The sequence below is a fragment of the Gorilla gorilla genome, chromosome 2 (assembly GCF_029281585.2).
Source record: "Gorilla gorilla gorilla isolate KB3781 chromosome 2, NHGRI_mGorGor1-v2.1_pri, whole genome shotgun sequence".
Lineage (NCBI taxonomy): Eukaryota > Metazoa > Chordata > Mammalia > Primates > Hominidae > Gorilla > Gorilla gorilla.
Genome location: NC_086017.1, coordinates 167812298 through 167826549, shown reverse-complemented (window position 1 = coordinate 167826549; position 14252 = coordinate 167812298). Strand labels below are relative to the sequence as shown.

At 41.5% G+C, this 14252-nt stretch overlaps 1 protein-coding gene and 1 long non-coding RNA gene across 4 annotated transcripts in view; one reads left to right on the top strand and one right to left on the bottom strand.

Annotated features, from left to right (window-relative positions):
- Nucleotides 1–8853, bottom strand: part of TIPARP (TCDD inducible poly(ADP-ribose) polymerase) — a 32323-nt gene extending 23470 nt beyond the window's left edge. The window contains exons 1-2 of one of the 3 annotated variants that reach the window (XM_019024701.4): nucleotides 8512–8853; nucleotides 4703–5660 (exon numbers count right to left, since the gene is read on the bottom strand). In XM_019024701.4, coding sequence (XP_018880246.1) covers nucleotides 4703–5619 — 917 coding nt within the window. In that variant the 5' untranslated portion in view covers nucleotides 5620–5660; nucleotides 8512–8853. Of the gene's footprint in view, nucleotides 1–4702; nucleotides 5661–7537; nucleotides 7755–7924 lie in introns of those variants that run through there. The other 2 variants (XM_063704315.1, XM_019024703.3) reach the window with 2 other exon arrangements.
- Nucleotides 8854–8954: 101 nt separating this feature from the next.
- LOC129532456 (uncharacterized) lies at nucleotides 8955–11452 on the top strand. The gene is made up of 2 exons (XR_008678215.1): nucleotides 8955–9101; nucleotides 11184–11452. It is a non-coding gene; the product is annotated as an uncharacterized lncRNA (long non-coding RNA).
- Nucleotides 11453–14252: the final 2800 nt, after the last annotated feature.

Here is a 14252-nt window from a genome sequence, read left to right as displayed (position 1 = left end):
TGGATAAGGGATATTCAACTTGTATTCCTTTTTTTTTCTTACTTACAATAAAAAGTAAGAGCTTTGGATTCAACTCAATGATAAAATATATAATGTATCATGCAATTATTTTTAGGGAATGCCACATAACCTTACAAGCTATTTCCTCCAACTGTCTGATTTAAAAGTTATAAATCATTTTGACAAGGTTCATTTTCATTACCATAAATACATCAGGAAAAGAATGACCCCAACCTGAAGCCAGGTGGCAGCTGCTTCAAAAAGTCTAATCTGCTTATTGATGAAAAACCAAAAAGGGAATAAATAAATGATTGCTATTGATTGCCATGATAGCTCTACACAGATCCAGTAACTTCTCTGGGTTAGTATAGACAGAAGCCAATTAGTTTTATTTCATATGTAAATAGTAGCATAAAGAAGTACAAAAAATAATTCATTGGATTGCTTTATCCTAAAGCACAAGGCACACATTTTGAAAGTCACTTCAAACACAGTTCTTGCTTATGGAGCTGTCTTTCTCTTAGGCAGAAATTTTTAAAATAAATTTAAACTCATCCAGCTGTGTATATTCAAGAACTACCAAAAAGTCACAAGGCATAGTAAGTTTCAGCTGTTCTCCTCTCTCCAGTGTTATCAATAACACATAATGAGTTAGTTCATACATCATCACAGCTGTGCACGCCAGAGCTAACTTGGCTAATTTAACTACTCCAGTAGAGTTCAGTCAGGAGCTTGCTCTAGTTTAGCTAATTCTCTATGCAAGTCATATAGGGACTGTAACAGTATATGCTTTTTATGATCATTAATATACATTTCTCTTTTATATAGTTTCTGTGAAGTCATCTAATGGTATTGTCCCTTGGACAGAGTTTAAAAATAGACTTCTAAGGGCAATTAGCAATCAAAATCACTCAGCAACTAAAACTATGACAACACTCTAGCCTTAAGCCTTAAAGCAACTAAAGCTCCCTCTTTTATCAGTGAGCATTAATCCCAAAAGAAAAAAACCCTGTCCTCTGAAAAAAATTAATAATGGATTCAGGGTTTGCAACTTTCCTCTTCCTCTTCACCTCCACTCTCTTTCAATAAATTCAGAATTAGAAATAATCATTGGTCACATGTGCACCTGCAGGTAGCCTCCAAAATAAGGTTTGCAGTGTGTCCCTTCTTGACAGGTGGAAATAACTAGAAAATTGTTCTGGCTCAATTTAAAATGAATGTAATATGAAACCAGTGGTGATCTTTTTTGCTAAAGAGAGATTTGCACAACCTCCATAATTTCAATTATCCACAACAGTACTCCACAGTGTGCAAGGCTCTTTTAAAACTGCTTAATTCTGCCATCCAATGTCATCGTCTACTAAGGATGAGTGCCTACACTGTTCGAGACTCTGTTTTCTTAATCGAAAACACAACACTCAATGTTGTTTCTCAACTGTATATTTGGAATTTGGAAATTCTCCAAGGCTCATCTCGTGTGCAAAAAAGAAGCCTCAGCATCTATATCTGGGAAGTACATACACACTAGTATGCAGTTGATGTTGGCAATGAACGTTTGTAGATGTACAAAAGCAAAATGAGAAAGCAAAGTGGGATTACATCATAATTTCATTACAAGGAACAAATAAGCATGTATTATTGAAATCCTTTTTTAATGTGCTTTTAGTATCTAAGCATCTTGACTAAAAAGTTGGAAAGGTCCTGTGAGTTTATCTAGTTCAACTTCCTTTCCAATTTCATTCCTGAGAACAAAATGAACACTATACATATAATTTAGATTTAGGTATTAAATCCAATACATTTGCAAAGCTAAATAAAAAATTTTATCTGTACAGTTTGAAACTATGAACTTTCATCTCTGCTAGAGACCCAGAACTATGAACTTTCCCCAAGTATCACACAATGAAGATGTTATGGATACAGAATATGATAATGATTTACCAAGCCATATAAACTACTGAAAACAGTGGGATAAACAACTGCCATTCATTATTTCTGAATCCAAAGACTGCTGGTTCCAACTTCGACATATACACAGCTGAACACACACTTCCTGGTTATGTGCAATCTGCACAGATAGACCAGCTTTACAGGCCTGACCACAGAGATTAATAGCTTTAGCCAAATAATGTGGTAACCATGTGAACCTGGGCTGCTCCAGCTTGTTTGTGAATCTCTCAGCAAGGCTCAACATGCCGTTATCTGCATCTTGTTGCCAGGAAACACAACATCGCTTTGGAATACAAGGAAAACCAGGTTGCAATGACCACAAGTCAACTTCCCAAAAGCCTAATTTTTGACACTTAGCTATCTACTATATTACAACATTTTCTTCCTGTAATCTTCAGAGAACTTCACTTTACTAGTAATTTAACAGTTAATACTTTTTGCTATTTTCCTAGGACAGGATCACTTATTACCACTAACAATGTAGTAGGAGCAATGGTAATTATAATACTTCACTCACACTTTTCTTCTCCCAAGTGTCAGATAAACATTAGTTTACTTCATTAAAACTGATTTGGAAATCAAGCACCCACTGCAACTACCTCATAATACAACAATGCAGGCTTATGGGCCTATGTCTACTCTTAAGCAAAACAATCTTACCAAAGGATAAAAAACACCCATATGCTCCTGACCTAAGAATTCCTGGATTTTCTGGGATCAAAATGATTATCTTGCCTTGTTCTCATGGTAACAGACTGTCATGTGTTGGCCAATAATCCTGCTAGTTTCTTCCTGATCAATTCAAACAGATAGAAACTTAATGTACCAAGATGCTGAAGTACTCAGCAGACTGGAAATTTGCTTCATGAAGGTGAAGTGGGAGCCGCTGTTCTGCAGAGTTTTGCAATCTGGAGATAGAAGGATTAGAGTGGCTTTGAGAGTATATAAAATTAATTACCCTTGACATAGCAATTAGAATTGCTAGCTCATGGGCAACAGAGATTTTGGAAAATACCTTATTAAAAAGATTTTTAAGATAAAATGGAAAAAATTTTTCTCTTCCAATGCTGGCTTAAAAAAATAAGTTAAAAGTACTTAGCTGTATTATAAGATTTTCACTACTGAAGCAAGGTGGAATCTTGAGTGTAATATATTATCAAGATAATACATTTTTAGTCAGGAAAACTACACTCTTGATATGACCTTACTTTTATCTCATAGGGTCTTCTATGTAATACTTTTGAATTTGGGCTTTATACTGTTTCTCTTCTTGTTCAGCACTTCCCTTTTGAAACACAAGATGCAAAGTTCTAGTCTCATGATAATTAAGTTGCTAAAAAGACACATGGATTTATGTACTATATAACTGAAATATTAAAATTATTAAAAGACAACCATTTACCCATTACTGAATGGGAACGAGATAAATGGAAAAAAAAAACAAAAAACATGTTTCTGTAATGCGAACAAGCTCTGTGGGCACCAGTCAGAATTCAGAAGGTTGACATGAAGACTACCAGAATCAGACAACTTGGAAATGGTTTACTGCAACCATTTGCTGACTCTCTAGATACATAGGTAGTGTAAATCAACATATCTGCGAACAAAGATGACTCAAGGAATTGTTTTCTCTTGGACTTCTGGGATGGTATATTCAGTGTATTTTCCCCTCCAATATGGGTCATCTCAGTACTATACCAGGCCATTCATTAGTATGAAGCTGTTAGGTTGCCTTCATGGCCTCCCCAATCAGGGAACATGGACAGAAGTGCTCTTCTCTCCCTTTTAATTTTAATCCTTACTCTTGGTCATACACAAATAGCTATTAACACCACACACTTTAGCTCCTTCTATGCTACAGGAGAAATAATTAGAGATGTAAACATTAATGCTTATTATATAGCCATTTTTGCACTAGCAACTTTACATGAGGCAACTATCATTTTCTTCATTTTAAAGTTTAAAGAAGAATTCAGATGTGGAAATACCAGTTCCCTGCCAGTGAATGCTGCTTAGACATCCATACTAAAAGAACTGAGTTATGTATATACACACATCTTGTGTACCAAAACTCAAGGATAATTGTTTGAGTATTAAACATACCTTACCATAAATTCATCCCTTCACTGATTGTTAAAGGACTCTTCCAGGTTAAAAAAAAAAAATACCCTAAATTCTGGAAAAATTTATTTTATCTATAATATAAATTTAATGGTGAAGTTCCAAGGAAACTAATAAAAGATCCAGAAGTATGGGAGGAACTTCTGAATCATTCACAGAAAAGATGTTTATACCATTCAAAATGAAGAGGGTCACAAACATCTCTCGACAATACTATTTTTCTTTAAAAAATAACAGCTACTCAATGTGCAGAGCTTTAAAATTAGATAAATTAGGTGATTCATTATTTATGTTATAGTAAGATTCGCCAGACTTTCTTTCAAAAGCCAGCTTTCCTTGGGTGATTAAAACAGTATTTCATTCACAATATTTAATGTATGTGCAACTTCTCAGTCACACACACGTTGAACTGACATATGAATTGTTCAAATCGTAAAACTTTCATTGTCCGGTTGAGTTAATAGCCTGCATTCACCCACCATGAAAAATCCGGATAGCATAGTCAAAAGAATAATAGTGGAAAAAAAGAAAACCTGTTACTACTGAAAGAAACCACCCTACTAAGCTTTTAGCTTCTTTACCTTCTCTATAGCATTTAACAACAGTTCTACAAGTTGTTATAAATACATACCCATACTTCATTCTCATTCTATCATTTTCTGGGTTACAGTAAAATCTTTCCAAGTGCTCCTGAGAATCATTGAATACACTCTGCCACTTTTGAGTAGTTGTCCTTTTGATCTGCCAATGATATGGCAAGACAGTGTGGTGCTTCAAACAATCCCTGCCATAAATACAAGTGCCTTGCAGAAAGTCCATGCAAATTTCAATTCCGTTCTCTTGGTGAGTGTGGTACTGCAACTGGTTCACCAGCTCAAACACGAGGTCAAGGGAAGCCTCTTCACTTTTGTCCTGAAAGAGCTCAGTACTCAGCTTATCACTGGTGTCCAGAATGTATTGGATTGTAAAACTGTTTTCTTGGAAAATGCCTGGAACATAATCTATGACTTTGTCTAAGCAGTCAGGACTAGTAGGAACATCACTTGAAACTGGGTGCAAAAGATCAGTCTGGAAGTGACCTGGTGTGGAATCTGCCACCGTCCCACTGAGGGTTTCTGATGGAAAGCTGTGATCTTGGATTGGAACCACTCGTTCTGGAGCTTCAGTGGAAGGATGGGCTTCCGGTATCTGGTCCCCAACATTTGTCCTATCAGGAATCAGAACAGACATATTATTTTCTGCTGGTGGGCATGATGAATTGATTTCCATGGCTTTCTTCATCATAGGTTCATGTAAGCTGTTCTCATCTGTACTCTGGTTCCTAGATCTAAAAACCCCATCAAGTGAGCCAGATTCTAGAAGAGTGTTTAATATTGGCCTCAAAGACCTCAGGGTTCCAGTTCCCAATCTTTTCTGATCCTTTTTCTTAAAACAAGTCTTCAATGGAGTGATCTTCTCAGAGAGTCTCATTTGGCACGAAAAGTCATCAGGAGGAGAGGGAGGCTGCACTACACAGTCTGGCTCAGGTTCGGTGGTTTCCATTTCCATAATGTGGATTAGCTCCAACTGCTCCTCAGAGTCTAAAAATCCTACGAGGAAAGGAAGGAAGACGATCATTTACAAACTGACAGCAACTGCATTTCATTCATTCATTAAAATGTTTCGTTTTTGTCCTGACTGATTCCCTGAAACCATTCCTCTTATACTATATTTAGTTTTTACAGGTCAATTTTAAATTTTATTGAGAAATTAAGGCTCCAAAGCACCCAAGGCTATTCAAAAGCACACAGCAGGTAAAAGTAGAAGAGTCTTTCAACAGGCCATTGGCGTGCATTTGTGGACTGAATACATAAGAGTTTGCAATTCTGCTAGGTTAAGAATTTCTACTATAAGGTTAGAGTGGGGTGGGAAATGGGAGGTAGAAATAACTGTATCTAGATGATGACAGCAGGGAAACCACATTTCCACTCAGCTTTGCGGTTCTCTTTATAGTTGTTTATGTATCACCTATCTCATGAGTTGACAAAAAGTTTCTTTAAAAGTTCATCAAATGAAAGATAAACTTCAAACTTAAAACAGTGAGTCAATTTAAGGGTATAAGAATATACACAAGTAACAGGGGCTCTCAATTGAAATGTTATATGGGAGAAAGCCAGGAGTCTGTTAAGCATTTCTATATCCAGAAAGCTCTAATATACTATCCAAGAATGTTAAGAGTCTACTTTTACAACCCCCAAAAACATTACCACTACTGATGGAATACAAGGGTGTGTTTAGTAACAGAAGCCCCATTAGCAACAACCACTGCACGATGTGTCAGAAGACAAGCACAACTTCGTAACACAGAAAAAGCCTCCTAGTTCTTGTCTTCAGAAAAGTTACATATATACATTTTTAAAGAGCAAATGAAGGCATACTATAGAAAAATAAAACAATATAAAACACACACCAAATTTCAGATTCCTAATCAACTACTGAAAGAGACGAAAAAGTCCTTTCTTCCAAGAATCAGACCCCTTGAAAAAAACTGAAATTTGAAAACATTTACTGAGATTGTGCCAGGTGAGAAAGGAATGGTGATGAGCAATTAATCCTCTTCTCTCTTGTCCAATAAACTGAAAGAGATCTGTGACGCAAGGTCCCATGACTTAATCAAATATGCATCCTAGGTGCCCAATAAAGTGCCTAGCTACCACAATGCACACAGCTGGTGTTCCATATATATTTTGTTGGCTGAATTAGTTAAGAAAAGCACATATTTTAAATGCTTAGTTCTTTGTTGTTTGTGGGTCAACAACAAAAGGTAAAACTGAGTGTCCCCAAAAGTGAATATTAAAAATTTAATTGGAGAGTCATAAATCTATGTGTAAGAAGTCCATCAAATTCAGAAAAGTAAAATACAAAGCAGTTTATAACGAAGTATTAAATTTACATGATAAGTACAAAAGGAAAAGGCAGAAAAAGGAGAGTTCACTGTAAGCTGGCATTGTTAGGGAAAGCTTCACGAAGAAAGAGGGATCTGACATGAGACATAAATCAACTGGAAAGCAGCCAAGCCAGGCGTTATTATTCATCATTTGGTGTTATTGCCTCAAGGCACAATTGGCACAGATTGTGGTATTCCCTCTCCACCATACCAAACCGGCCTGTGCTTTCCCCACGCGCACACTCTCTAACCACTCCTATCAAACCCAATGAAGGTAAAATAGACACTAAATCGATTTTATTTATATGTGTGTCTGCACGTACACACGCAAGCGCGCGCGCGCAACTTTTCCTATTATTGCCCTTTCATCAAACTCGGAAACAAAACTGGGAGGAAGAAGCAGAGAACTGGAGGAGTGGCTGGAGGGGGAAAGCCACTAGAACCTAGTTCCTCAATTAGTTTTCATAACAGAAAAATAAAGATGAGAAGAACACATCCTCCGGTCTCCAGCGGCAGGCGACACACCGCGACACCCCTCACCTCGTGACGCCGGGGTTCTGCGGCACTCCCGGCCAAAAGCACTTTCCGAAAAAACCGCCGCTCCAAAGCCTGCCCGCCCGCCGCCGCGCGACACCCCGGCGCCGAGCCCGGGTCCGAGCGACGCCTCCTGTTGGCCGCGGCGGTTTGCTCAGCTCCTGGTCCCGGGCCGCGCCAACTCCGCGCAGCGCAGCTGAGGCGCCGCCCGGCTCTGCAATTCCGGGTGTTCCCGGGCGTCCCCGCCCCCGCCTTCCCCTCAGCAGGCGCCTGGGCGCCCCCCAACCCCTGTCCAGCTTCCTTCGGACCAACGACCCGCCCCGGTCTCCCTGCATCCCAGAGACTACTCGCAGCGCCTTCTCTCTCTAATTCTTCTTTACCCCCTCAGCTCACCTCCCGAGGAGCGTCCAACGGGTCTTGGGGGCTCGCAGAACTGAGCCGCGAAGCGCGGGGGAAAGGCGACGAGCGCTTCCCGCGGCGGCGGGGAGGAAGACGAAGACTTGTGCGCTCTCAAAGTTAACGTGAAAACATCTTCCAAACTTCTGGGCTGCAGCCCGAAACGCGGGGTAGCCGGAAGGCTCCCGTAGCTGCCGTGCCCTCCCCCGGGGTCTGGGAAGGGCTCCTAGGCGCCTCAGAGCACCCGGGGTCGGCCCGCGGGGGAGGCTGCATAGACGCGTCCCCACCCTGACGAACGGGGAAGGGGCAGGCGCCGGCGACCCCAACTAAATCCTTCGGCGCCTCGGTCTGATGTATACACCTGCCACAGGCTCTAAGTGCCTAAGAAATGTAAACCAATTCCATCTTGATGCTGACGGGACCCGAGTGAATTCGGTACAAAGGGCAGTCTCAAAATCAATCACCCCGATCCGCGAGAGCCCCGCACACTGCCGGCGCGGGGCCGGGGCCGGAGCCGCGAGGCCGGCGCTCGCACTCCCCGCTAGGGTTCTTCAGCCACTCAGTGCCCTCCCGGAGCCCTTTACCTGAACGGGAGCCTGAGAGAACGGACAACAGGAGCCGAGTGGAAAGCAGTGTCCGCGCCGGAGGTCAGCGCCGAGGGCGGGAGCCGACGTCTAGGGACCACAGAGCCGCGACGCGGCGAGCCGCGCACGGGCCATTCCGCCGCCGCGAACGCAGAAAGCCTCGACCGCGCTCCGAGTCCAGCCAGCTCGCCTGTCACCTCGATCTCTGCTTTAAGTGGCTTCCGGTCGCCTCCTCCCGACGGCCCGTCGCGGAGGCGGAGCCTGGGCGGCCGGAGTTCGGTGGGGTGGGGTTAGGAGGCCGGGCGCTCAGTGGGTGTCGGGAAGAAGACCCGCCCCCTGCGCGCGCGTGCGCGTTCGTTCGAGGGGAGGTGCGCGAGTTGTGTGTGGTGGACTTGTGCTCCCGCGAGGGGGCGTGTCCTTTCTCGCGCCCGCAGTGTCCCTGAGGGTCCGCGTCTACACGCGGCTGTGAGGAAGGAAGGCGCGTGCCGCGTGGGACGGGCTCCACCTGCCTGCGGACAGATGGAGGGTCACTTTGTTCCGAGAAGACCCAGGCACCCGAGGGAGGATGTGAAACGGAACGACCCGTTTCGGTGCGGTTGGCTTTGTTTATTTGCCTCCTCCCCAGACGCCTCCAGCCTCTGATTCCGGCACACCCTGTGAGGAAGCAAACGGCTGCCTCCCCCACTGCCACCAGACGAGGTCGCCTGCCCCAAGCCGGACAGGCTGTACGGGCTGCGCACCTGCGGCGGCCGACTATTTCGTGGGCCTTGTACGCCACCTTGCAGAAGGGAAACCTAGCTGTGAGGTTTTGGCGATAGAAGCGCATTTACTTGTGTTTTAAAGCCCACAAACGCCGTAGTGACTAACTTATTCATTCAGCAAATGTCTGTCAGAGCGTCTATTACGTACCAGGCATGTAGCCTGAACTTCATGCCTGTCCTCATGGAGCTTGCAGAGCACCTCTGAAATACACACCACATACGGAATGGCCATATTTTCTGGGTTGTAAAATACTTTGAATTGTAACTCCATATATTGAATAGATTTTCAGTGGTGAGGGAAGAAACAATACATTTAGTTCATATAATCCATATGTACGAAAAAAAAAGTGCTGGTAATTCCAGACATGGAAGTCAGTAAAACTAGGAGCTAAGAGGTAATAATCATAGACATTATGATTCTAAGCCTTTGTTAAACTGTTCTAAACCAGACTGGGTAAGCGCACCAGCAATGAATAGATTAAGGGTGTTATCTCCTTAGCAGCTTATTTCAAATTGCATCAAGGCAGGGCCATTAAACTAAGGTGAGAATGATATGGGCGGAATTCAGAGGACAATAGATAAAAGATGAAAATCTTTACATTTAAAATCTTATTGAGACAAGATCTTGGTCAGTCTCTACTCATACATAGAATTGCCTAGAAGCTAATATTTGAGTTTACCATATTACTGTTGGCTTTCTATTTTTCTCGTTTGTTCTGTTTCTTTTCTGTCCTTTTGTGCCTTCTTGTAGATTATTAATTCCACTCCCTTGTAACAATTAGGTTGTTATACATTCTTTATGCTTTTAGTAGTATTTCAGTTATTTATTGCTGTGTTCAAACCACCCCCAAAATATAATGACTTAAAACAATGGCTCTTTTATTTACTCATGATTCTGAATTCTCTGGCACAGGAATTCAGTCAGGGCATAGTACAGGTGGCTCATTTCTGCTCCATGATGTCTGGGGCTTCAATTAGCGTGGGCATGCTGGGGCCTGGCTGGAATGGCTTAACTAGGGTCATAAGTCTTGGGACTTAAGGATGGAGATGGAGTTTCATGACAAAAATGAAGTGAACATGATGTGGAAAATATGGACATGGAAGCCACGAGCTAAGGATGCTGGAACAGAAAGAAGGCTGTTAGCTACATACCTTGGTTTTTCTCTACATGGCTTCTCCATATGGCTAATTTAGGCTTCCTCACAGCATCATAATCTTAGGATTCCAAGAGGGGACATTCCAAAAAGACAAGCCTCAATGTGCAAGCCTTTACTTTTATCATGCTTACTAATGTGTCACTGGCCAAAGCAAGTCTCATGGCCAAGCTCAGCATCAGTGTGGGAAGGAACTACACAAGATTGTGAATATTGGGAGGTGTGACGTATTGGTAGTCATTTAGACTAGGGACAGACCACCTTAATCCAATCAGAGAATAATTAAAAGTTACTTCCAGGGTATAGCCCAGTTCCAACTTAAAGTCTTTCCTCCTTAGGTCCTGAACTCAATATTTTTACCCACCCAATCCCACACCCACTCCCCTTGAGGCAGTTGAAAACTCTGGCTAGTTTCTCAGCCTCTCTCCATTACTGCTTTCTGAATGTTAATTGCCTCGAAGGGAAAAATGGCACCAAATTCTGGACTCAAAATCTTGGATTTAGGCCCCTCAGACTGTTGAAGTTTTACTGCTCCAGAAAAGGTATCCTCTACAATCTCTACCTCGGATGTGGCCCATCTTTTTTTGAAGGAGGGATGACAATGTGCCTAGCTGAAAAATTCATTTCCCTAGAGCCCATGGAGTTATGGATGGCCATGGGATACACTTCTAGACACATGCTTGAGATTTCTAGAAAAGCGTTTCCTTTCCTAATACAGAGTCACCCCTTGAATTTCTTCTTTTGTTCTTTCTTCTAGAATAATAACAGGATGGAGATGGAGTTTCATGACAAAAATGAAGGTGAATATGATGTGGAAAATACAAAGATGGAAGCAACAAGCTAAGGATGCTGGGGCAGAAAGATGGAACCTGGGTTACTCATGACATCTTGAAACTGCTGCAGCCATCCTAGACTGGCTGCCTCTAGACTTAATATGTTTAAAAAGTAAATCCCAATTTTATTAAACTGTTATCTGTTATGTATATATGAACACATTCTTAGCTAATAAACTATCATGTCTCCTAACTAGTCTTCTAGGCTCTACCAGTTAGATAGTAATGTGAGTTGGTATGTCAGAAATACAAGAGCTGTCACAAAGCAATACAACTCCTATAACGTTTCCTGATAATTCTGTAAATATACCAAATTATTGTAAGATTAAGAAACATGTTAATTAAAAACAGGAAGTAGAAGAAATAACGATGCCCATAGTTGAACCTTTTAAAGTCTCATTTTGGCCACGCAGTGGCTCATGCCTGTAATCCCAGCACTTCAGGAGGCTAAGGCAGGAGGATCAGTTGAGAGCAGGAGTTTAAGAGCAGCCTGGCCAGCATGGTGAGACCCCTATCTCTACGGAAAAAAAAAATTTTAATTAGCTGGGCACGGTGGCATGCATCTCTAGTCCCTGCTATTCAGAAGCTGAGGGAGGAGGATTGCTTGAGCCCAAGAGGTCAAGGCTGTGGTGAGCTATGGTCACACTATTGCACTCCAGCCTGAGCAATAGAACAGGACCCTGTCTAAATCTCATTTTAACACTTTGATATAGTTATAATCTGTCTTATTTATTCAAGGTATTTTTCTATATTATTTTACCTAACATTATGTCATAAACAGCTTTCCATGTTAATACTGTCTTTTAAACAAATAGCTGTTCAATATTCCAAGTAATTATAGTATTTTTTGTTTATTTAGTTCATTCTAATTACACATGTCAGTTCACTTTTTTTCATAACTTATTCACTGCGTATCTACTACATTCTAGTAACTGGACTAAATATTATAAGTACACATAGATGAATAAGATGTGGCTCCTCCCTGAGCACTCTTCAAAAGTACAAAAGACACATGTACATGCAATATATATGTATATATGGCATATGCGTGTGTATACTTTTTATATGTGACTCTAAGCTATTTAATAAGCTATTTAATTATCTTTATTTTTTTAATTTCTTTTTTTTGAGACAGGATCTCACTCTGTCCCCTAGGCTGGAGTGCAGTGGCGTAATCTTGACTGCAACTTCCACCTCCAGGTTCAAGTGATTCTCCTGCGTCAGCCACCTGAGTAGCTTGGATTACATGTGTGGGCCACTGCGCTCAGCTGATTTTTGTATTTTTAATAGAGACAGGGTTTCACCATGTTGGCCAGGCTGGTCTCAAACTCCTGGCTTCAAGCAATCCACCTGCCTGGACCTCCCAAAGTGCTAGACTACAGGCATGAGCCACTGTGCCTGGCCAAATTATCTTTAAATATGCTTATAGAATGGAAATATTTTAATTTCCAATTCCTTTTATTGATAATTTCTGTCATTCTTATCTGCTGGATTTCCCTTTAGCATGACTGATCAGTTATCAGTAGAGTACTTACAATGAACAGTTTATTAATATAAAAGCCATTCCTTCTTACTTGAATTTCAAGTGACCCAAGGCCTCCGGTTTTCATTTTCATTAATAGTAAGTGCTATCAAATGTAAATACCAATATTCTATTGCTTTCTGTTTTCATAATTGTTAGTTAATTTCCTAACATCCTTCTTGTGGAAAGATAATCATTTTTGGTTACCACATAAGGAAACTGTGAATAACATGACTCAGAGCAGAATGAAAAACCTGAGATTTGAAAACAAAGGCTTTAGTAGCTTTGCTGTACTAAAAGACAGTATTCCCCATGCTGTATATGGGAAATACAGCCAACTTGCATAAATGGCAGACTGACAACTCCTTATCTAAGAGAGCTAAGTCCAAGTTATAACATTTTCTATGAGTGTATATGTAAGAGTAATTTATTCTTTAACTCAAAATTGCGTATGTGCATGAATCTCATATATCTAAAGTGAAAGAGGCTGGATGCAGTGGCTCACACCTATAATCCCAGTGCTTTGGGAGGCCAAGGAAGGAGGATTGCTTGAGGCTAGGAGTTTATGACCAGCCTGGAAAACAGTGGGACCCCATCTGTACCAAATTTTTTTTTTTTTGCGGGGACGGAGTCTTGCTCTGTTGCCCAGGCTGGAGTGCAGTGGCATGATCTCTGCTGACTGCAAGCTCTGCCTCCCAGGGTCACGCCATTCTCCTGCCTCAGCCTCCTGAGTATCTGGGACTACAGGTGCCTGCCACCACACCCAGTGAATTTTTTGTATTTTTTAGTAGAGATGGGGTTTCACCGTGTTAGCCAGGATGGTCTTGATCTCCTGACCCCGTGATCCGCCCACCTCAGCCTCCCAGGGTGCTGGGATTACAGACGTGAGCCACCGCACCTGGCTACCAAAAATTTTTAAAAAGAAATTTGCCAGGCAGGGTGGCATGCACCTATAGTCCCAGCTACTAGGCAATTGAGGCAGGAGGATCACATGAGCCAAGGAGGTGGCGGTGAGCCATGGCCACATTACTGCAGTCTAGCCTGGGCAACAGAGCAAGACCTTGCCTCAATAAATAAATAAATAAATAAATAGTCGCATTACTGCAATCCAGCCTGGGCAGCAGAGCAAGACCCTGTCTAAATAAATAAATAAATAAAATGAAACTATTATTCTCTAGGCAACTGAAGTACTGTTTTTTTAAACATATAAAATTTATTATTAAAAATACCGTCTTGATGTTATTATAATGAACCAACTCCTGGAACTTACCCAAAGGAAGATTCCCTATTTCCCTGAGAAGGAGTTCTGCACTCGTGGGATTCTAGAACAAGATAAGATTTGGGTGTAATTTATTTACTTCAAATATGATGTTGGCGAGAGAAGATTAGAAAATGCTCCTAGGGAATATGTCAAGCAACAAGGTAGGGAAGTTAACAAACGTGAATTAATGAATTAAAGGTAACCTCAAAG